The sequence below is a fragment of the Notamacropus eugenii genome, chromosome 2 (assembly GCF_028372415.1).
Source record: "Notamacropus eugenii isolate mMacEug1 chromosome 2, mMacEug1.pri_v2, whole genome shotgun sequence".
Classification (NCBI taxonomy): domain Eukaryota; kingdom Metazoa; phylum Chordata; class Mammalia; order Diprotodontia; family Macropodidae; genus Notamacropus; species Notamacropus eugenii.
In genome coordinates this window covers 233274758-233298261 of record NC_092873.1, presented here as the reverse complement: position 1 = coordinate 233298261, position 23504 = coordinate 233274758, and the positions used below count along the sequence as shown (strand labels likewise).

Genomic DNA, 23504 nt, shown 5'->3' with positions numbered 1-23504 from the left:
TAAAAAATCTAATCTGTTAAACACTTCCAGGTTTCTGTGATACCAGCTTCCTTTCTTTTGTTTTGAGTATCTTACTGCAAGGTAAGGGTATAATACCCTCTAAGGACAGAGGGAGAGGAAAAGAAGGGAAGAAGAAGGAAGGGAGGGGAAGGCAAGGAAAGCAAAGAACAAAGAACAAACAGAAAAGAGACAGAAATGAGGATGAAAGGATGGAGGAGAGAAAAAAAGGAAAGGGAAAGGAAAAGAAAAGAATAAAGGGGAAAGGGAAAGGAAAAGGAAAAAAGGAAAGAGAAAGGAGAATAAAATTTTTTTTCTGGTTCTCTAATTTGTTTTTTAAAATCCCTTTTTAACTCTTCTAAGAGTTCTTTTTGGACCTAAGACCAAATTACATTCTTCTTTGAGTTTTACAAGGAGTCATTTTTACACTATTGTCTTCCTCCTAGTTTGTGCTTTGATCTTCCCTGTCACTGTAGTAACTTTCTATACTTAAGTCCTTTTCTGTTTTGCTTTTTTTTTTTTTTTTTTGGTGCCTTGCTGCTTTTATGTGAAATTTGAGCTCTGTTCCTGCACAGGTGAACTTTCCATTAACTGAAAAGCATATTTTTTAGAAGAAACACCAACCGAATAGTTTCTTCATCCTGATTATATTTGTGTGATGCTGACATCAAAGGAGGAGAGGTTGTTTGAGGGTAGAACTGTAACTAGAAAACTTCAAAATATAATTTTTACCATTCTCTATTTCCCTCTTATAGTAGTTCCTAAGGAAGTATATTTAAGAATTCAGGTTAAAACATACGAAAGCCCTTTATAATTTTGTGTAGTATTAGTGGAGGATTTGAAAAATGTTATAGCTTGTGATATAAATGAGAAATAAGGAAGAAAATTTCCTCTCCAAATGTACTTTGTTGATTGCTCATTATAATAATGTTTAGATTCTGTTTTATAGTGTATTTCAAGTCAATACTGAAATGAGATTGCTAGAAGTTTGCAGGAGTGCAGATTTTTAAATACTGTATTAGAGTATTTATATGTGCAGGTTTGCTTTACCAATAGAACTATTTCTCTAACATTTTGCTTTTGGTAAATATATTGTTTTAAAAATTCTTAATGTCTTTGGGAACGGTAGCACTTTGGTTTGATATAATGTAAGCTTCTTGAGAACATGGTTTGTTTTATTTTATTTTAAATTTTGTACATTTCCACAATGTCTACCATAGAGTAGTAACTTAGAAGTGCTTTTTTCGTTTGATTTCAGCTTACTATAATTTGCAGTGTGTTCCCTTTAGATGAGTATGTATTAACCATATTCCTTTTTTTTCTACAGGTGACCCCCATTGAGCAGAGTGTTACAGTTGATCATCCACATCTGTGTGGAAATAGATCAACTCCCCTCCCTAGAGATTATCTCGAAATTAACAAAGTCTTACTCTCCATGGCGCACCTAGAAGTGTTACTCAGTTTTACCAATCTCAGCAGTGGTTTCTCGGAACAGTTCTCTGCGCAGGAAGAGTCAGTAAAGGTAATTGTCAACGTTATATTTGAAGAGGAGCAGTCAAATGACATTTTGAGATAGCAATTTGTTTAAAGTAAACCATGTATTTTTTGACCTGCAGCCAAGTGAAATGGCACCCAAAATTGGTGATATAACAATCCTGTCTCTTTCCTATCTTTTCTAGGTAAATATAATTATGCTTCTTAAAGTTTTGTAGGTAAAATTGATTATGTACAAAAACTTTGCAAAGCTTTGCAAAGTTAGGGACATGTTATGAAACTGTTACAGTGTTTCAAGGTGTGTTGTGCGGCAGTCTCAAAAGAATTCACAGACTCAGACAATCTCCAACCCATGCCAAAGCATTTATTAAGGATTATACTCTCAACCAGTAGACTAGGCTCCTTAGAGGAACCAGCAGCTTCGCAAAGCAAGACAGGGCTTTTTATAGAGCAAAAGATGCAATTGTCATTACAGAATATATGAATATTAAAATATTGAATGAGGTTATTGATATGGACAGGCTTCCTAGAATTGGTGGAACTAGTCATGCGGTTACCCAGAATATATACAGAAAAGGACACTGGACAGTATTAATGGATAATATTGATATTATAACAAGCCTCTCTACATCGTAAGTTCATCTAAGAACAGCTCTTTGCTATTCCTGCGCAGCCCTCCACTGCTCAGCACCTTCTTGGTGGTGCTTTCTTAATGACTGACTATTGGGAGCCTGTCTGAGACTAGATGGATGTGTTAAGTGGCTGAGGTAATGGACACACTTGCTGCGCTAGTGAGAGAATTAAGCACATGGGGAAGCTGGGAGATTGGGGGTGGGTACAGTGGCTACATTCCATCATTCTCTCCTCAAAGAGCTGGATCCCAAATTCATTTGGGAAAAGGGATGAAAGTCTCAGTTTTCTGTAGCTTCTTCTGGATGCAAAGAGGAATAGAAGCTGTCCCTGCCTCAAAGCTCTCCCAGAGCTCTCCCAGAACCGAGCATAGGCCACATTTTGGGGATCATGGGTGGGTATGGGCTGGAATCTACTGTTCACCTAAGTGTAGGTGAGCAATGGCCTGTTGTCTGGAAAACACAAATCTGGCTCTTCAGTATGTAGGGCCCAATTATAAGGAGAAACCAAGATCCCCATTAGAATCATTTGCATTTGATATACAGGATTATCTGATTTTATTAGTTTCTCAAAAATGTCCACTTTGATTCCAGTTTTCTTTAAGAGGATCAGATGCTACTGATTATCCAACCCTTTACATAAAAATGCAAGTTACAACACTTGCAGGTAGAAGCTTTCCACCCCTGAGTTAAGGAATTGTAGAAATGGATATGCTTCAGGTGCAGGGGAGGGAGCGCGGTGTTTGCCTTCTTCGTGATTCCTGCTCGTTTGAGGTGAAGACACTTAAGGGAGGCCTAGCCAGGTTGTGACTTGCCTGGGTTTACCACAAAACAGCCTCCATTGTCTCCCAAGAAAATGCCAGAGGAGTGTTTTGGGACCTAAACCCAGAGCATAGGATTTTGAGTGATAGTCATTTATTGTGGAGTAAGACGAAAGGAAATGACTGTTACAAAACAGAAAATGAGCAAGAACAAAGAAGATGCTCCCCATGAGTTGGAAAGCCAATTCATATTACGTCTGCCTCCAGATTATGCTTCCACTGTGAGAAGGGCAATACAGTCTGAAAGTGTCAACCTGAAAGATAAATTGACCATTGAACTACATGCAGATGGACATCATGGAATTGTCCATGTGGACGATGCCCCATTAGCTGCTAAGGTAGTTGACCTGCCCTGCATTACTGAATCCTTGAAAACTATAGATAAAAAAACCTTTTATAAGACAGCAGATATCTGCCAGATGCTTGTGTGCAGTGTGGATGGGGATCTTTACCCGCCTCCAGAAGAACCAGTTGCCACCACTGATCCAAAAGCAAGCAAGAAAAAAGATAAGGACTGGGAGAGGAAATTCATCTGGAACCATGGTATCACTCTGCCTCTGAAGAATGTCAGAAAGAGGAGGTTCCGTAAGACAGCCAAGAAGAAGTACATTGAATCACCAGATGTGGAAAAAGAAGTAAAGAGGCTTCTCAGTACAGATGCAGAAGCTGTCAGTACCCGATGGGAGGTGATTGCAGAAGATGAAACAAAGGAAGTGGACAACCCAGTTTCCCTAGCAGGCCTAGAAATTTCATCTCCAGGAATGAGTCATAAGCAGGGCCATGGCTCCTCAGAACATGATGAGCTTCGGGAGATATTTAATGATATTAGCAGCAGTAGTGAAGAGGAAGATGAAAGACATCCTCATGATGATGAAGATATAAACATCATTGACACTGAGGAAGACCTAGAGAGGCAACTACAAGACAAGCTTGATGAATCTGATGAACAGCGCCAAGAAAATGAGGAAACAAATCAGATGGTCCTGGGAATTCAGAAGCAGACTGATATGATGAAAGGTAAACTCCAAGAAACTCAAGGAAGAGCAAAAAGACGGGAAGATCTTATCATCAAAGTAGAAAATCTGGCACTCAAGACCCATCTACAGGCTGTGCTGGTTGAGCTCAAACAGCAGGAAGAAAGAGAGAAACAACAGCTCAGTTCCTTGCAGGAACAGCTAGAATCACTCCTGGAGAAATAAGAGGTCCCTGCCTGCAAATTCACTGTTGTCCTCACATTGGTAAATGGCTCACATTCCATCCTTTGGGTTGAGGACAATATACATTGTTAATGTGGAAATTTGACTATTTTCATTTCACCGTTTTTCTGTTTCCTATTTTGACTTCATCCCATTTCTCTCTCTGTAACACTGTTTATTTTGCTAGAAACTTACACACTAATAAGTAGAAGGCGATAGGTGAGAGAAGACTGGTTGTAGAAGAGTTTTGGGATTAATAGACCAAATAGTTCATCCTCTAATTCCCACATTTATTTCAAGGTTTTCCTTCTCAAAATCAGAACTTAACTGTTACTTTGTGGTAAGAACCAATTCAACTATAAAAAGATTAGAGGACAGATGCTGTAAAGCTTGTTTTGTGTACATTTTAGTTTCTCAACTGTTCTAAATCTCTTATGTAGAGGAGCATGTTATATAGTGGTAGATAACTGTCACAGCAAATAAAAGTGACAGCCATTCATGTCTGTAACTAAAGTTGTTTCCTACCAAGCATATGTCTCCATTTTTTTTTTTTACTTCATTAATGTTGATATTCAGTGGATTAATGAACAGTTATTTCTGTGATATGTTGTAGAATCTTTTAAGATATAAGAAAGTGATAGACCATGTTTGGCAACTTTTAAGGCTGCATTTTGCATCTACCCTTCACAGCTGATAAAGATGGTATTCTGTTTTCTAGTGTTACATGTTACATTTTTCTTTAACTCTGACTCACCTTGGACTTACTATAAGAGTTCCAAGTTAATTCTTCATGCTGTGAAGTTTTTCCAACTACATTAAAGAGTGATTTGACTCCCTAAAAAAAAAAAGAAAAGAAAAGAAATGAATATACTCATAAGAGGCTAACTTTTACTTCAATTATAATTAAAAAAAAAAAACTTTGGAGGATTACAAAATAGTACATATCAGTAACTTTTTCATAAGGAAACATGTTCATCATAAAGTTGAGTTTTCCATTAATGTAAAACAAAATATTGCAAAATATTCCATAGGTTACCTCACTTTAAGAAAATGGGTGACACTGAAATTCTCTTTTCCAAACCAAACTAAAGATGTTTCTGATTTAGTTTTAGTAATTAATAGAATGACAGCTAGGTTCCTCAATCAACTGGACCAGTACCCAGTTATTCTCACATCATTTTGAAACATTTTACAACCTTATGTTGTCTTTGAACTGTACTGAAATCTCATTCCTGAAACTGAAACAAAAGAGGTTCCTGACTTTAAGCTCACAATTCTTGCTTAGGCCACGGAATGACTGTAAATTTAGATCAAAATAGCAAGATCTCACATACTTACATTTGCTCATATACTTTACTGACTACTCGCTTAGTTTATAGAAATTTGCTATAAAAGGAAGAAGTAGGGACCTGATCATAGCACATATCACAAGATAAAATATCCTTAGCTCTGTTTGACTTTTGGTAGGAGTCACAGTTTATCAACCGTGCAGTAACAATTCCACTGTATAGCCAGACTCAGAAATCATCACGTTGGGAAACATTCCTTTTCAAAGGAACACAGTGGGGAAACTGAGCCAGGAGGATCCCAGGCTAGGCTGTGCCAAGGTCGTCCCAGAAGCAAACCTCCCCCTGTTGTCGTTTGCAGTTGAGTATATCACATCGCCTCTGAGTAGCCTGTGGCATTTTTCTCAGATGGTGGAGTACTGATTTAATGCATACAACTATACCTAAATTCAAACTAAAAAAAAAAAAATCAGTTATAGGCCCAAGAGCTTTTATCTTAAATGGCAAGTTTCATCAAACTCAGCTTAGGGCTAGATGGAATTATTTTTACTCTTAATGGAGCAATAAAAATGTTACCATAACTTTCATGCATAAGAAGTTTCCCTGAACATCTTTCACCTGTTTTTCTTTCCTTCTTGAATTTACATTTATCCTGGTGTAAAGACCAATCATTAGAAATCATTTCTATATAATAGTATACATGCATGTAATATACAGATAAATATATTTGTATATAATACATAAATTTGCACATTCTCAGCAAGCCAAGCTCATTGTTTAGGAACTCTGTAACCCAAACAAGCTCTTTTCCTGGGCTGATGAACTTGTCCACACAGGAAAATTTACAGAATAAGAGGAATTGACAAGAACCACAGAGAAGGGTCTGCCTGTTCACCCTATGGTAATTCTTCCTCTAGACTGAGGAAAATCCAATACTTTCTGGAACTAATACAATAGTTTACCAATTTGAAACAATATTATGTATTTGAAACTTGAAACAAACCCATTACTGATTAGGTGACTTCAGGCTTACTGAATACAATTCCAAAATACCTAACACGGAAAATTGGGCATCTCATCACCATTGGCATTGTATAGCGGTGCCATCCAATGAAGAAGCTCATAATCCTAGTTAGTACTTATAGTGTCTCCCTCTCCCAGGCATTGTGTTACCTTCTTTACACTCATGTGAATTGTTTTCATGTCCTGTAAGCCAAATTTGTTCCAACTTTGCAGGATACTTGCCTAGTGGGGAGTCCTATGGGTTTGGGTTGGGTAGGGGGAAGGCACTGAATGCAAAGAAATCCTTTTTGTAGCCACCATTCACTTGATCATGTGGTGTCCCTCAGAGAGGGATAAAAGCCAGCTCAGAGCTGACTGTAAAGTTCCTCAAAGAGCTTCCTGTGTCTACAGGGAAATTGCCCATGGACACTGGGGCCCCAAGTGTCTTGTCAAGACTTCCTAGGTATTTGAGGGACCCCAGCCAAGAGAGAGGAAAGGAAAAGACTTACCTTTGATTGAAAAGTATCAGAATCAGACTCTCCTCTCCATGCTGGGTGTCAAAAACATTGTGGTGTTACAAGGCATGTTGTAAGTTTGTTTTGAAAGACTTCACAGACTCAGACCATCTCCAGCCCAAGCAAAGGCTTATTGAGGATTATGCTCTCAACAAACAGGCTAGGCTCCATAGAGGAACCAGCAGGTTAACAAAGCAAGATAGAGATTTTTATGGAGCAAAAGGTGCAACTCATCTTTACAGAATATACGAAGAGTAAATTATCAGAGGGCTGAATTGATATCGGTAGGGTTCCTAGCCTTGGTGGAAATATGTTTATCCAGAATGCATACAGAAAAGGGGTAAAGGGGATATTAATGTACACTAATGATATTATAATAACCCTCTCTACATCCTAAGTTCACCTGAGGCCAGTTCTTTGCTATTACTGTGCATGTATCCACTTAGGTTATGATTTAGTGGTAAAAGATTCTGCTCAGCATCCTCTTGGTGCTACTTTCTTGATGGCTGCCTATTGTGGTCCTATTTAATATTAGGTGGATGTGGTATGTAGTTGAGGTAAGGGACACACCTGCTGTTCTAGTGAGGTAGTGAGGCATATGAAGAAGTTGGGATATTGATGCTGGGAGCAGAGGCTAGAGTCCATCAAAACTATTTCTCTGATAAATGCATTTAGGACACCTTAAGATCTGTAAAACATTTTACATGTATCATCTAATTGGGTCACTGCAATAGCATTGTGAGGTATCCTATCCCCATTTTATAGTTGAGGAAACGGAAGCTATGAGAGATGAAGGTCAGATAGCTACTCTGGAGTATTCAGAGCTATAATGACAGCAAGGTATTTGTTTATTAAACACTTGTTATGTATTGGGCACTGCATTAAGGGCTGGGGAGACATAAAAATAAATGGGGCAGTTCATGCCCTCAAGCAGCTTAAAGAATAATTAATGAGAAGACAACATAGAAAGGGAAAGAGAAAAAATTATATGTATGTTGGGTGAGGGACATGTCTCGAAACTGAGATGTCTTCAAAATGGTATGGCGTCCTTGCACTGGGGAGATTCAAGCCAAACCTTTGCCCATCAGAGCTGGCTTTTCAGGGGATGTAATCCAAGTTTCTTTTGGAGGGATTACCGATAATAGTGGTCATAGTACAAACTGCATGGTGAAGAAATAACTGGGGAATGTATTTATGATAAAAGTAGAAACTAGAGTGAAACGTATTAGATTTTATACCGTTAGCATTCAGTAGCACATCATATGGAGAACTATAATTTCAAAGCAAGATCATCACAGGGTGTTTTAGTCATGGAGTTCCAGGCTTGGAAGGAAACTTGAGAGTGTATTTAACTAGGCAGAGGCAGAGCCACATCTGGAATCCATGCCTCCCATTTTCCAATCTAGTCTTTCCTGAAATGTGGCATACTAGAGATGATTACATTACTATTTACACCAATTATAAGTCTTCTTTCTATTACAAAAATTCCTTAATCTAATTTTCTAAATTCATTGTATTAAGTTGCTGAGTAGAGATTGCATATATGAACCATGCCACTGATGAAGCAAGATAGCATATTAACTTTTGCCTCAGTCAATTTTATATGTGTGTACATATAGCATATATCTAGCGTATATGAACATATATCTCAATTCCTTTGATTATTTCCCAAGAATTGACCATTTACTCTATTTCCTTTCCTTGTGATTTTGTTATGTTTTTTATTTTATTCAGTTTTAAATTGGTATGTGCTACACTTCTCTCCTACTCCCATGAATGGTAATGTCATCTATGCTTTAAAGACCAACATTGATGATTTCATATGGCTGAATATATAAAAGCATAATTCTATATGCCTGAGTAACTCATTTGGTTCCTTCCTCATGCCCCCCTCCCCCTTTTTGTCCATTCTTTTTATGCTTTGTATGTATTATGACCTTCTTTCAGAATGACTTTCAATGGGGGCCTTAAGGTTAATGACCACAGCTGCTACTATTTCTTTTAGTATCTGTACTATTTTTATGGGAGTGGGAGGAGGGAAGGGAAGAATTATGACTTTATAACTCTGAGTGAGGAAACTGACTCCACAGTGCAAATTAATACCAGCCTTGTAACTTAAAGTTTAATAAGTCTCCATGATAAAAAGTCTATATGATGTCTACGTGTAAAGGGAGAGCTATTGTAATATTCTATAATAGCCAGCGCTGCTACCGTACTTTCAAACCTGCTGTGCACTTTATGCACAGCATTTTGATATTCCAGCAGTCCTGTGAAGTAGCTACTGCAGCTATGATTCCAGTCTCATCGTTGAGGAGACTGAGGTTTGAGAGGTGAAATGACTCTCCCAAGGACATACAGCTAATATAATCATTGTTAGAGATAGTATCCAAACCCAAGTCTCTATTGACATTTTTTTTTTATAGCAAATCAATTCTCTCCTGGACAAAGTCGAGGAGCAGATTACAGCTCTTCGTAGGAAGGAGCCCAGAATTATACTGGATGTTTCCCATCTAGGAGCCATTCTGATTGAGAAAAGACTGAACCACTTGAATGAAAAGTGGAACAGTCTGAAAACAACCTACTATGATCATAAAAGGTAAGTCTGTTTTAGCTTATATTTACTATTAAGGATTTAAAAAAAAAAATATGAGGCTCAGCAGTCTTGAAAAGGAGTAAAAACACATACCCCCTCCCACATTAGTCAAATGATTAAATTTCTTGCCTTATTCCTAAATCTGCCTTATAGAAAATCTGAGTATCTACAACTGCTATTATCATTGTGTTTGTGTATGTATTCAATTTTTATGACCAATAGTTTTGGAAAGATCATCATAAAACCAATATAGTAACAAATTAAGGATAATACAAATTAATATTTCATATCAAATTAATGGATGAGTGATAGTTTTTTCTAAATTTTATTTTCTAAGTTTTAAAAATTTCTGTGTATGTTTTTGAAGGAAATGGGATTGACTGTGTAAGAAACTCCTTTGTATGGAGATTCTCTGTTCCAGTAGAGTTTTGCATCTGTTTTATAATTTATAATCTTAGAGAAGTTTCTGGGGTACTATCAGTTGAAGTGACTTTTCTGTGGATACATTGCTGATACGTAGGAGAGAATCTTGGACCTGGGTCTTTCTGACTTTAAATTCATCTATATCCACTATACTATGGCTGCCTATCATTGATGTCTGTATTACAGCTTGGTGCTCATCGCATTTCATAGTAACTTCATAGTAATAATATGCCTAGAGGTTTTTATAGATGGTACTGTGGATAGCATGGTGGACCTTGAGTCAGGAAGACCTGAGTTCAAATCTACTCTCAAACATTTGGTAGGTATGTAATGCTAGGCAAGTCTCTTAACCTTTGTCTACCTCAGTTTCTTCACTTGTAAAGTGAGGATAATAATGGTCTCAACCTTCTAGGCTTGTTGTGGAGATACATTACTATTGGTAAGTCATTTTGCAAACCTTGAAGAGCTATGTGAATATTAGATGTTACACACACACACACACACACGCACACACACACACACACACACACACACACACACACACACACACACACCTATCTGTGAATGGAGTAAAAATGTAAAAAAATCACAGCCTAACGCTATATTTCTTAATGTGTTTTTTTTAATCTGATCTTTGCCCCCCCCCCAAAAAAAGGATGACATACCATGAACAGCAAACTTCTTTTGTAATTGGAAAACTTTTTTGAAGCCAATGCTTTTAACTTTCTCTGTACCAAACTGAAGCTGGTGTGAAAGATAGCTGCTTTGATTTTTCTTTACTATCACATATTCTAATGGGAATGATTACATTGTGAGAGAGTACAGTGATGTGCAGCAGATGGCAGGAAAAGGAAAGCAAGAGGCAAAATAATTTATATGTCAAACAATTTCAGATACTTGCTAATCAACACATGACAGGAGAAAGAAATACAACTTTGGAAACAACACTTCTATACATAAGACATCATGAGATTACAAAAGTCTTTTTTTCTGAGTAATAATTAGTTTTTTGTCAGTCATTCATTTAAGCATTTTTAATGTGCTTACTGTGTTCCAGCCACTGTGCTAAGGGCTGGACAAGCAAAAAAAGGCAAAAACGCTGTCCTTGCCCTTAAGTAGCTCCTAGTCTAATGGGGTTAGCAGCATGGAAAGGAATATAAGATAAATACAGAATGAATGGAAGGTAATCTAAGAGAGTAGGCAGCTAGATGGCACAGTGGATAGAGTGGTGGGCCTGGAATTAGGAGGACCTGATTTCAAATCCAATCTCAGACCCTTACTAGATGTGGGACACTGGGTAAGTCGCATAACCCAATTTTCCTCAGTTTCCTTGTCTGTAAAATGGACTGGAGAAGGAAATGATGAACTACTCCAATATCTTTGAGAAGAAAAACCCTAACGGGGGTGGTCATGGAGAGTTGGCCATGACGGAAATGACTCAGCAGCAGTGACAGTTCTAAGAGGGTAAGATATTAGCTGCTAAGGGGATTGTGAAAGGCTTCCTGTAGAATGTAGGATTTGATTTAATTCTTGAAGGAAGCCAGGGAAACTCAGGTGTGAAGGAACAGTGGCAGAGCATTTCAGTCATGAAGGGGAGCCACTGCAAAGATATGGATGTGAGAGATGGAGTATCATATTCCAGGAACTACAAGAAAGGTGTATGCTAGATTATTGCAATAGCCTGCTGGTAGGTTTTGGCTTGGTGCAGGTCTCCCCCAAGTCCTTTCCATCCTCCATTAAGCCACTTAAAGTGATTTTCCTAAAGCTCAGATCTGATTACATCCATCTCCCTGCTCAATGAATTCTGACGACTTCCTATACAAAATGCTTTGTTTGGCATTCAAAGTCTTTCATGTCCTAACCCACATGTCTACCTTTCCAGTCTTAGGTTACCTTACTCTCTGACACATACTCTTTGATACTGTGCCACTGGCCGTCTGGCTGTTGCACAAACAAGACAATCCAGTTCTCAGCTCCAGCATTCTGTGGCTGTCTCCCATCCCTCAAACTCTCTTCTTCTTCCGCTGTGATTACTGACCTCCCTGAGTTCCCACTTCTATGGGAAGTCTTCCCTAAAAAAACTCTTGTCATTCCAATGCCTTCTCTCTGTTAATTATTTTCTACTTATCCTGTATATATCTTGCTTGGCATATAGTTGTTTGCATGTTGTCTTCCACCTTTAGTTTATAAACTCCTTGAGGGCAGGGACTATATTTTGCCTCTTTTTGTGTCCCCAGAATTTAACGTCATGCCTAGCACCTAGGAGGCACTTAATGAATGCTTGTTGATTGATGGTAGCTTTGGAGAGAGGCTAGGATTAGCTACATAGATTTGGGGATCACCTGTTTCTCGTATCGACTTTTATAATCTTTCCCCTTTCAGTGATTTAGATCATCTAATGGGATGATTGTATAATATTATTATAGTCAGCCTTAATTGTACAAATCATTACTTAAGCACTTCCTATTTCAAAACTAATAATCCATATCTATGTAGGAGGAGAGGAAGATTCTAGAGTAAGAAGACCTAGATTTTAACCCTGCTTCTTAACGCTTCCCTGTGTAACCATGGGTAAATCAATTATATCTCTGGGTTTCTGTTTTCCTATCTATGAAAAAAATTGGGTGAGATTACAGCCTATGAGAAGGTGAAGTAAAGTCTGAACTGGGAGGATTATTCCTAAAGATTTTGAGTCATAGTGGATAGAAGACCTGAGTTCAGACATAGTCTCAGACACTTAGGAGTTTGTGACCCTGAGCAAGTGACTTAACCCCGTTTGCCTCATTTTCCCCATCTATAAAGTATGCTGGAGAAGAAAAAGGCAAACCACTCTAGTACCTTTTTCAAGAAAACTCAACTGGTGACACAAAGAGTCAGACATGATTGAAAGGACTGAGCAAGAACAACAATAGCATCTTATTTCCCCAAAAATCTTATTTAGGGATCTTGTTAGAATTTCCTGTGAACATAGTCACATTATTTTGTATGAGCTGTGTGCTAGTTCAAAACCATCTGTTTATACCTAAGTTCAGTCTATAGGAAATCTCTTTAGAATGTCAGATACCACTGATAAGGACTTTGAGAAGGCTTGAAAAGTCTCAGGCCTCTTGAGTTTTTGAAGCTCATTATCTTTTTTTTTTCAATTAACAAGCATTCATTTTTTCTCCAGCAAATTGAAAAACAAGAGAAAAAAATAAAAAATCTCACAATTGCATAAAGTCATGCAAAATAACAATTTCTGTCTGAAGAATTTATGCAAGATGTTTGCCCATACAGTTGCATGTTAAAATCCAGGAAATTGGCTTCCTTTTTCTTCCTCTTGTACTTTTCACCCTTTGTCAACTGATAATGTTGATTTCTTCTGATTGCTAATGGATCCCATTTGGGAGGTTTCTGTAGTATCCCAGGGACCATGTGCTATCTGTATCATGTCATCAATATGCAAGAGTATTGGTCGAACCTAACGGTTTTGTTTTGTTTTTTTTAAACTTTTCAGATTTTGCATTGTACCCCTTCCATGACAGTTGGAAAATAGCTTCACACTGATGCATGTCTCTGTTTTATGTCTTGTTTTTGATATATGATACTCAAAGTATTCTTCAACCAAATTATCTTTATAGTTGAATCTGTCCATGGATTTTTGAATCATCTTTACATTTCCATGGGAGTCAAGATTCTTCCATGGTCAAGGCAATTGCTGTTTTAGAATTTTTTTTAAAAAAGCATGTCAGGATCTTGTATTTTCTCTATTTTTCAGTCAGTTGTTACAGAAGATTTCAGCTGTTGTAGAAATTGCCTACATTATTGATGGCAAACCCAAGTAGAAATGGGGACCACTAAAGTGGACATAAGGGCCCTTATGGACCACATTTTGACCTTCCAAGTTATAGTAATGTTTCTTGTTTTATTTTTATTAATTTGAAAAAATAATTCCAAGTTATGTTTTACTCTGGTCTGGATTGCATTCTGCGGTGTTGTTGGTTGCCTGCAGCACCTCTGATCTACGTGATCCTTGCCTGTCCCTCTTTTTATGAAGTATTTCCTTGATATGTCCAAAAATTTTTTATAGAAGATAAAGTCAGTCTGTGAATTGGTACTTGTTCTCCTTTTTCTGGGTCATTTCCTCTCTTGTCAATAGTACTATTGGTAATTGTTTCCACTCCTTTGAAATCTTCACTTCTTTTTGATACATTGAAAAATAGATTCCTGGTTTGCCTTTAAAATTCTCCATGAAAGGACATCATCTATGTGTATTTGTTAATTCCTATTCTCAGTAAAGATACATCTTATATAGATAAATAGGGGGGAAAAGAAGAATACCATAAAAGAGACATTCTGATTTTCATAATGTTAACATTACATTTTAACATAATTTTAATTTTTAACATGAGCTTTGTGCGTCTTTCTGGGCAAATCTAATTATTGAGGGAAAAAAAACTTTAATATGGTAATATCATAGTTTACTTTTTAGCATACAAAAAAGGTTAAAATACTTTGCCCTATAGTTGAACAGGATGACTCCTTTACATGTTAAATTTGAGCTCCATTCTGTCTCCCCCTTAAGTTACCTTCCCACAGTTTGAAGCTTGAAGTGTAGACTCAAGCTTCTTGGCCCCTCTGTGCTCTTACTGATAACTTACAAATGTGTACTATATATCTCTTACCTTAAAGCTTCCTCTTCTGCTTTCCTTTTCAACTTATTTATCCCCAAAGCCTTCTACTACTGTTTCTACCTTCCTTCTATTGAACAAGAAGAGGTGATTGTTCCTTTCTCAAAGCAAATTGTCCTGAATGCGTAAGTAATTCCATTGTGTCCCATCTTCTCCAACACTGACTCCCTTCTCATCTTTACTCTCTGCTTTTCCTTCAAGGCCCTCCCTTTGCTTGTACTGGCTGCTTACCAACATTCATGTATTTCCCTCATCCTCTGAAGATCCTTACTTTATCCATCTATCCCTTTTAGCTATTGTCCCATTTCTTTCTTCCCTTTTATGTCGATCCTTCTTGATATATTGTCCATGTTAGCTGCCCCCACTTTCTTCTCTCTCTCTTCTTAACTCTTTGCAGTCTGAATCCTGACCTTGTCATTTAGCTCCCTCCAGAGTTCCTATTTCTTATCGCCAAATTGGATTACCTTTCCTCAGTCTGTATCCTTTTTGACCCCCTCACTGGGGCTTTGATCCTCTCACTGTCTTGTCCTTGATACCCACTTCTCTGTATGCTGTTGTTTTCTAGTTTTCCTCCCTGTTTTATCACTCTCATTCAGTCTCATTTGTGAGATCTTCATTTAGCTGATACCCTTAGCTGTGGTAGGTGTCCCACAGGTCTCTGCCCTGGACCTCCTTCTATTATCTTTCTGCATTGCTTCACTTGATGATCTCATCAGCTCCCGTATATTCAGTGATCATATCTATACGTATTTTTCTCCACTCTCATATTCAGCTGCTTATTGAATATCTGGAACTAAATGTTTCATAGAGATCTTATAATCAACATGTGTAAAACTCAACTCCTTATCTTCTCCCCCACCGTTCTCACCACTATCTACTCATTCCCTGATGCTTGAAGTGTAGGATCTCTCCTTAACCCCTCACTTTCTCCTTCCCTCCTCCCGTCATAATTTGTCTCTTGCCAAGGCCTATTGATTTGACCTGTGTGATATCTATGGTAAATGCCCCCTTCTCTCCTAACATTTCCCTTGCTCTGTTGCAAACCCTTACCTCATTGCAATACCCTTCCAGTTGGTCTCCCAGCCACAAGTATTCCTCTACTCCAGTCTATCATGCACTCATTTGATAGAATCAGTCTTCCTTAATGACAGGTCTGATCAGGTCACCACCTCCCTTCTCATCAAATTCAATGGCTCTTTATTACTTCTGAGGTCAAATATAAAAACCTCTGTTAGTCATTCAAACCTTTCATAATCTCTCACTTTTCCAGTCTTCTTATGTTTTATATTCCCCTTCCACCATGTACCTGTGATCCTGTGACATTGACCTCTTTGATGCTCTTGAACAAGAAATTGGTGTTCAACTAGGAGCTTTTCACAGGCTCTTCCCCATGCTTGAAATTTGCTCCTTTTTCCTTTCAGCCTCCTGACTTCTGCTTTCTGTTAGGTCCCCGGTAAAACCCTCTCCTCCCCAGGGTTCCTTTCCTGATTCCTCTTCATTCTAATGACTCCACTCTCTTGATTATCTTCAATTTAACTAACTTGCCTGTCTTTTTTTTTGTACAGAGTTGTTTGCATGTTTTCTCCCATGTGTTACAGTAGGATTTCTTGATTTCTAGGACTGTGTTTTGTCTTTTTTGTATCCAAAACACTTAATGTAGCATCTGGCACATAGTAGGCACATAATTCAGGTTTACTAATTTACTGAAATCATTAGGCAAAAGGTCTTTGCCCAAATTGACCTCTCCATGGCTTGTTGAGACTTAAATTAGAAGGAACTGCAGTTTGCAATTTTCTTTTCTTTCCGATGGAAAAGGAAGAAAACCCAAATCCTTTCCCATGACAGCAAGAACACAAAGATATTGTCAGTTGCTTCCTCTAAAAGTGCTACCTTGAGTTCCTGGTCAGTAGTTTCACAGTACTGCCGAAATTTGAGATTGGCTCCTCTCAGGGAGAGGGAAAAAGGGTTTTTCTCAGAATATTTTTTAGAGGGAAGTGTTCGTATTTTATATTGCTTGGTATAATCATCTTTTCAGACCGTTGCGTGGGGAATAGAGGCCTTGTCTTGAATGTGGTTACAACAAGGCTTGGGCTTCATGTCTGCATAATACCAATTGTGAAACAAGTTATAGCCTTATGGAATATTTCAATTACAGAACACCTCAATGTTTCAGATCACTTTCTAATCTTGCAAAACAGTCATCTTTGTGGTTAGAATTTCTTTACTGAGAATACTTTACACCAAGGAAACCAGAAGTTTATGCCAAACAATTAAACAGACAAATCCACTCTCCCCACCCTCCAACTAATAATACAATTTTTCAATAAAAATATAATTTTTTACTTAAAAATAGAAGAAACTTATAGAATCATCATATCATCACCTTCGTTAGAGACTTTGCCACTTACCAGCTGTGTGATCGTTGAGATCATTGAACGACTGACATCAACTCTCTGAGTCTCATTGTCATCCTATGTGTTGAGGGTTGTACTAAATGACCTCCAATGTGCCATCTTTGTCTCCAGTCTGTAATCTCATTTGTACTTTCTTCTTGTTTACGAAGTAATTGAAAGATTTTGCAGTTCACAGATTTTACAAATTTTATAAGGAGTTGAATTTAATAGGATGAATTAAGCAACTCAGTATACAGGATAGGGAGTACTGGTACATGTGAATCCAGAAAATAGGGATTTTAGTGGACTTTGAGCTTCTTTTTAGTTAGCATTATGGTTAGACAGGCAAAAAAAAAAATCTTAGGTGATTTTTGACCACATTTTTGGAAGCAGAGCATTGCATATGAAGGGAAGCTTTGCTCCTTTTACCTTGGTCAGGCCACATTCTTTACATTATGTTCATTTCTGGCTGTTCACTCCAGCTGTGTAGCATTTCTACAGGATACTGAATAAAGAGGAAAGCAGTGCCCTATGAGAAATTGGTTGAAGCACATGATGTTTAGCCTATAGTAAGGAGAAATTTAGGGAGTACATGTTTGGATTCGAAAATTCAGAGTTAACAAATGAAATGCATTTTCTTTTTCTGCTTTTGGATCTTTACATAGAAGTAGAACCAGTGGGCAGAAGTTATAGGGAGACACATTAAGGAAATACTTTCTCAGAACTGACCTATCCAAAACTAAAATTTGATTTTATTAACGGGATCGTTCAGACAGAGGTTGCCTTGACATATTTGAGATTATTCAGGTATACATTGGACAAGATTGCTTCAGAAAACCCTTCTAAAATTAAGATTCCTGAATTCTTCTTTCATCTAGGAAAACTTTAAAATTGATCACAGAAAACGGTCTTAGGTGTTCTTTTTTTCATGCATCCCACCAATTAACCATTTTTCCTTGCCATTTAATTGGAATTTTAGTAGACTGTTAATGCTTTATTAATTATTTGTAGGTTTCCCAGCTTCATATTTTTATTTGCAAACTTGTTTGCACAATTATGGACACTGGATTCCAGATTCACAGATGTAGACCTAGGAGGGAATCTTCCAGACCATCTGATCCAGGTGTCCTGCAGGCTCAGCCCCTCCTTAACCCCCCCATTTGATTGTTGAGGAAAATGAGTCTTATGAAGTTAACGTAACTTGTTTAAGGTCACACCAATAGGAATGTCAGTTACTTGATTACAGCCCACATCTTGGGATTCCAGAGATAGGATTGTTTTCTTCCCCTTGTGCCTTACTTCTTCACAGTAGTCCAGTTGTCCAGAGTTCAGTAATTTAGACATGTTTTCCTTGATGACTGTGATGGTACAGGTGCCCTCAATTCCAATTGGTTCTTAACTAATTCTGTATATTGTAGTCATTTAATAGTGGCTATTATAGTCTTATCTCCTCTGGGCTACCTGGTGACATTTTGCATATGTTAGAAACCTTTTATTGAGGAAGATCATTTCCACATCTTTTGGCCTTGGAGATGGGATGTTGTCATAGGATAGGTTAATAATGTGCTAGTTAACTACCTCAATAAAACTTTATAATCCTAGTCCATTAAAGCTTTTTGCCATTGTGTGTCTATATCTAGGGCTCTTTGAATATGCAAAGGACTAGCATTTTTATTCATTTCTCTTTTATATTACATGGCAATTAAAGCTAAATATGCCTTTCTCTGTGTAATGACCTAAATAACATTCCTATTCTTGATATGTTACAAACCTTAACAGATTCATGATCATAATTAGAACGTTTTAGGTATGGGAACAATTGACATTTGTATAGAGTGTAGAATTGGGGTATTTGAGAATTGTAATCATGCCAGATACCAAACAAAACTGTTCGATTGTAAGAAAAATGTTTTAAAAGACTCAGTTGATAACTTCAGGGTGAATAAATGTTGGTTTCACCAGGAAAGGGCTCAGAAAGAGAAATCACTGTATGTCTACTATTGCTTTCAGATGGGCCAATTAACATTTTCATATATATTGGCAAATGTTTCCACAGGGTAGCCATTACCTATGCTTGCACTTTGTTTGGTGAACCAGTTTCCCCACCATTTTAGCTCCTGGTAGAATTTTTTGCAAAAATAAATGAAGAAATAAAATGAGGGAGAGAACATGGTGTTAGGGTCCATGGGAGGTATTTCCCTGTGATGTTTTGCTTGCTAACATAGATTAAGCTTTGTTCTTGTTTACTTTTGTGACTAAGTTATTTGATTTTTCAAAATGAATCTAATATTACACAGTTTTAAGGGTTAATAAAATCATTGGTTCTCATAAAAAGCGATCCCATTTCCAAAATCACTTACCAGTTTTTAAAATTTATTCCCTAAAAGTTTTTTTGATAAAAGTGTGAAAGATTGGAGACACTTCCAAAGTAACCTCAGTGAATTCAACCAGTGGCTGACGGAAGCTGAAAAGTTACTGACTCATGCCAATACTGAAGATGGTCTCGATCTAGAGAAAGCGAAGCAATATCAGCAGGTAGGGATTGTTTTGTCAGAACAGGATTTGCTGTTCAGATAACTTCCCTTGCGTTTAGTGGCTTTTTATGAAATACCTTAAGATTGAGGTTTTAAAAGAATGGAAGTTGTTTTGGTCTTTTTGTCAGTGACAATTTAAACTTGGAATGTGTTTAAGCTTTTTAATAGAGAGGTGTGATGGGGGAACGAATAGCATTTGAATAAAGGTTTTCTCCGCAGACTGAAATGTGGGAGCTTTTATGGTAGCTACAAGAGTCATTTTTATTTAATATATTTGTGTTTACCAAATTAATTTTCGGTAAATTTTTCCCTGTGAAATTCTTTGATAGATGGAAACATTTAAGGGCATCAGTTGTAAATTCATTAACATTTTCACTCAGTATTATAAAAGAAGGTATTCTTGATTTATAGCCCTCTAATTTAAAAAGGAATACCAGCAAAATCATTCTTGAGGCAATTTTTCATAATAATGGTAACAAATTAAATTGTAATTCAGACTCTTGGTAAAAGTAAAACTTAATTTCTTAAAAGTTGTGCACATGCTTTTAATTCGAAAGGCAGTGATTACTTCACCTGCATTTTTGTTTAGTTATAAACATTTATGTTCCCTCCTCATCCTGCCTACTTCTCTCTCTTCCCTTAAGAATTTTTGTTTGAATAAGAAATTTGAACCTGGAATTAAATGAAAAAACCCCCCAGCACTTTCCTTTGTCTTTGCATTGCGATATTTATAGTTCATTGATACTATGTTATCAGTGTGATCAGAAAGTAATTCATAAAAAAGTCTCAGGGAAAACAGACATGGTTGGAGAAATAGAAGAAAGCCTTTTATTTTTAAGCTGAATGTGATTGAGTCTCCCATGTGATCATTTTTAAATGCTTCCTTTTGTAATGGAATGTTTTCCTTGAATCTTATTTTCTTCTTAGTTAATAAAATGAAAACAAGCTGAATTATCTCTAAAAGTACATTTATTCTTTCATTTGAAATTCCCTTGACTTGCTCTAAAAGAGCTAACTCATGAGGATATGTTTTCTGTGTTTATCTTCCCATTTATTGGTTTCTGCATGTAATATTAATGCCATAATACCTATGTGTGTTGAGAGTTTCAAAACCGTTTGATCTAACATTAGAATTTATCTTGGCTTTTTCATCTGTGGCAGAAACTGGAAGAGGAAGTTAACATCCACAAGTGTATGTTTTCACCCCTGATTCAAACTGGGAGCACCATCATCCCCAAACTCTCCAACCCAACCGAAGCATGCCTCCTGGATGAAAAGATGGCAGAGCTCTGTGATCGCTGGGATGCAGTTTCAAGCCAAGTGTATGATAGAAAACTTAGGTATCTCAGCCATAACTGTGCAGGCTCTTCAAAATTGCATTCTATGGAAAATCCTTTAGAAAACAAGATGAAGGAGTTTGATTTTCTTATCCTCCATTGGTAGAAAATTTTCTGACACTTACTTTCTGTGTATCTGCATTTTCCCTCAGTGTCATGATAAGTTCATTTTTGCTTTTGACTTTTTTTTTACCTTAATGAACATCAATCCTCCCTTTCATCTGTACTTGCTAAAGGTAGATTGTTTAAGGAAGTCTAGCCATTCCCAGTGTCTAATTTTTATTATGCAAGTGCCATAAATGTGACACTTCCCCCAAAATATGTGAAGTTGAAAATACTAATTTTACAAATGTGATATTCTGCAATTGATTGAGAGATGAGATCCATGTTCAATTTCTTGTGAAGTTTAATAAGAATTACAGGAACATCTCTTCAGACTGGGCAGACCCTTAAGAGATCATCTAGTTCAGACTCTTCATTTTGTAGATGATAAAACTAAGACTGAGATTCCTCAAATCCAAGGTTCCCTTTCCCTTTCTCTGTCTCCCTCCCTCCCTCCCTCCCTCCCTCTTTCTCTCTCTCTCTCTCTCTCTCTCTCTCTCTCTCTCTCTCTCTCTCTCTCTCTCTCTCTCTCTCTCTCACACACACACACACACACACACACACACACACTTATGCATACATGCATGTTATTTTCTTTAGAGGGTCTAGAATTGTTTGCAAGCAGCAAGGTGTGTCATAAGGAGAGTTAGGTCGTCTCCAGACATCTCTTACTTTTATAAAATAACTTAATTCAGCTTTCATTCTATGGCAAAAGTTCTTAAGAAAGATTTTCTCTTTCAAATCTTGCTGGAGTCAGAAAAATGGGGGGGAATCACAAATTCTTTGGAGACATAGATGGTGGTGAGGGGGCTGTGCCTAAATTTCTAGCACTTGTCTTGAAAACCAATGCCAACTTTCCAGCTGAAAAACCCTCCTCATTGGCCTAGAGTACATAGGAGCAAGTCCACTGGAAATTATCCTTATACGTATTCTCTTTTAAGGTTTAATTTTTAATTAAGCTGTAGAATTTTAACTGGCAAAAGACTTTTTTGTTCAAATTCTTCCTTGTCCAAGACATGTAGCATAATAATATCGATCTTTCAGACAGTGGAAGCTTTAAAACAAGAGTCCCAATTTGAAAATCTGAGAGATGTGCATGCTTATCCATTTTAACTGTGTAGATGAAATATCAATTAATGAAACTGACTTTCATGTGTTGAGATATTTCATAATAAGTTCATCAGGATCAACTAATTAATGAGTAGTTGTCCATTTCAGTCAAATAAGCATTTTTTTAAGTTCCCTATTTACTATATATCATATAGTCTGCCAGAAGCTGGAATTAGAAAGATAAATATCAGGGGAAAACATCCTATGAAAACGTAAGTCAATTCAAGTTATACACAAAGAAAATACCAGGAAATTTGGGAGGGGTCGGAGAAGTATTAACAGCTAGGATAAACGGGAAAGGCCTCATGGAGGAGGTGGCACTTGAACAATACTTTATTGACTATTAACATTCTGTCCAGATTGGATCTTTTTTCTTTGATAATTCTTTAATGAGTAATTGAAAACTCTTTGGGCCCAAGTATCCTAGACCCTGTTCTCCCATCGTAACAGAAAGATGAACAAAAGACCATACCTGGTGCATGAATTATCCAAGGAATTTAAAGAATCCATAATTTATCCAGTGTGACTATTTCCTTCACTGTTGTAGATCCCAAGCCTTTAGTACTTTAGAAAATGACTTAATGAATTTTAATTCCTCCTGCCCCATCAAGATCATCTGATGGCTAGCCTGCTTCTAATGAACTTCTTTGAATTAGCTAGTTATGTCTTGGAAAAGACAGGTGGAGTCCATCCTAGAAGTCTTTCCAACTTGAATAGTACATTGAAATATTCAGCTTCCTCCTTCCACCCCTCTATCAGCAATACAAATAAATGTTTTCCTGTTGGCAGGATCATTAACCGTTATTTGCAGAAATGAACTCTAAATTTTATTTCAAATTGCTTGCTGTGTGTCCTTTGTTCTTTAAGAGGACCATGACGTCAGGGAGATGATGCCATGACATGCAAGTGAATTGGATTTGAGTGAGGGTGGATTGTGCAAAGTCACCAATCCGTTTCACATCCAGGAGTCATCTGAGTTCAGTGTCCAGAAATAAATCAGGACAACTGAAGATGGTCCAGGAATTTCCTAGGAATTCCAATTGATAAATTTTGTAGAGTGGATATCACTGAAGTAACACTACTCATTCTTTTGCATGTCAAAATGAGAATGAATTATATACCTTTTTCTATTTTTACAAATGAAATATTTGATTTACTCAATTTGTTTTTACTTTTATGTCATGATGTCAAGATGTTAACCCATCTTAGGTTGTTTATCACTGTTTGTTATCTATGAACTTTTCTGATCCATAACAACTTTTTGATTCAACAATTAACTATTATGGAGGACTGAAAGTTAAATGCTTACACAGTTAAACACCACTTTGTTTCTTGTACAGGATTCTCAATCATCTAGATTTCTATATCTAAGCAAAGTCTGTATGCTATCTAGGTAAAATTA

The 23504-nt window shown here is 37.1% G+C and overlaps 2 protein-coding genes across 4 annotated transcripts in view; both read left to right on the top strand.

Moving 5' to 3' along the window:
• Nucleotides 1–23504, top strand: part of LOC140526911 (utrophin-like) — a 107542-nt gene that overhangs the window by 6585 nt on the left and 77453 nt on the right. For all 3 annotated transcript variants that reach the window (XM_072643553.1, XM_072643552.1, XM_072643551.1), the window contains exons 2-5: nt 1325–1519; nt 9364–9536; nt 19407–19554; nt 20715–20893. In XM_072643553.1, the coding sequence (XP_072499654.1) occupies nt 1325–1519; nt 9364–9536; nt 19407–19554; nt 20715–20893 (695 nt within the window). The remainder of the gene's footprint in view (nt 1–1324; nt 1520–9363; nt 9537–19406; nt 19555–20714; nt 20894–23504) is intronic.
• On the top strand, nt 2882–4999 carry LOC140526914 (transcription initiation factor TFIID subunit 7-like). The gene has a single exon (XM_072643554.1). The coding sequence runs from the start codon at nt 3061–3063 to the stop codon at nt 4138–4140; it is 1080 nt and encodes a 359-aa protein (XP_072499655.1). The 5' UTR covers nt 2882–3060; the 3' UTR covers nt 4141–4999.

Coding starts and splice junctions, on each gene's coding strand:
- LOC140526914 (XM_072643554.1), top strand. CDS start 3,061: ATGACTGTTACAAAACAGAAAATGAGCAAGAACAAAGAAGATGCTCCC.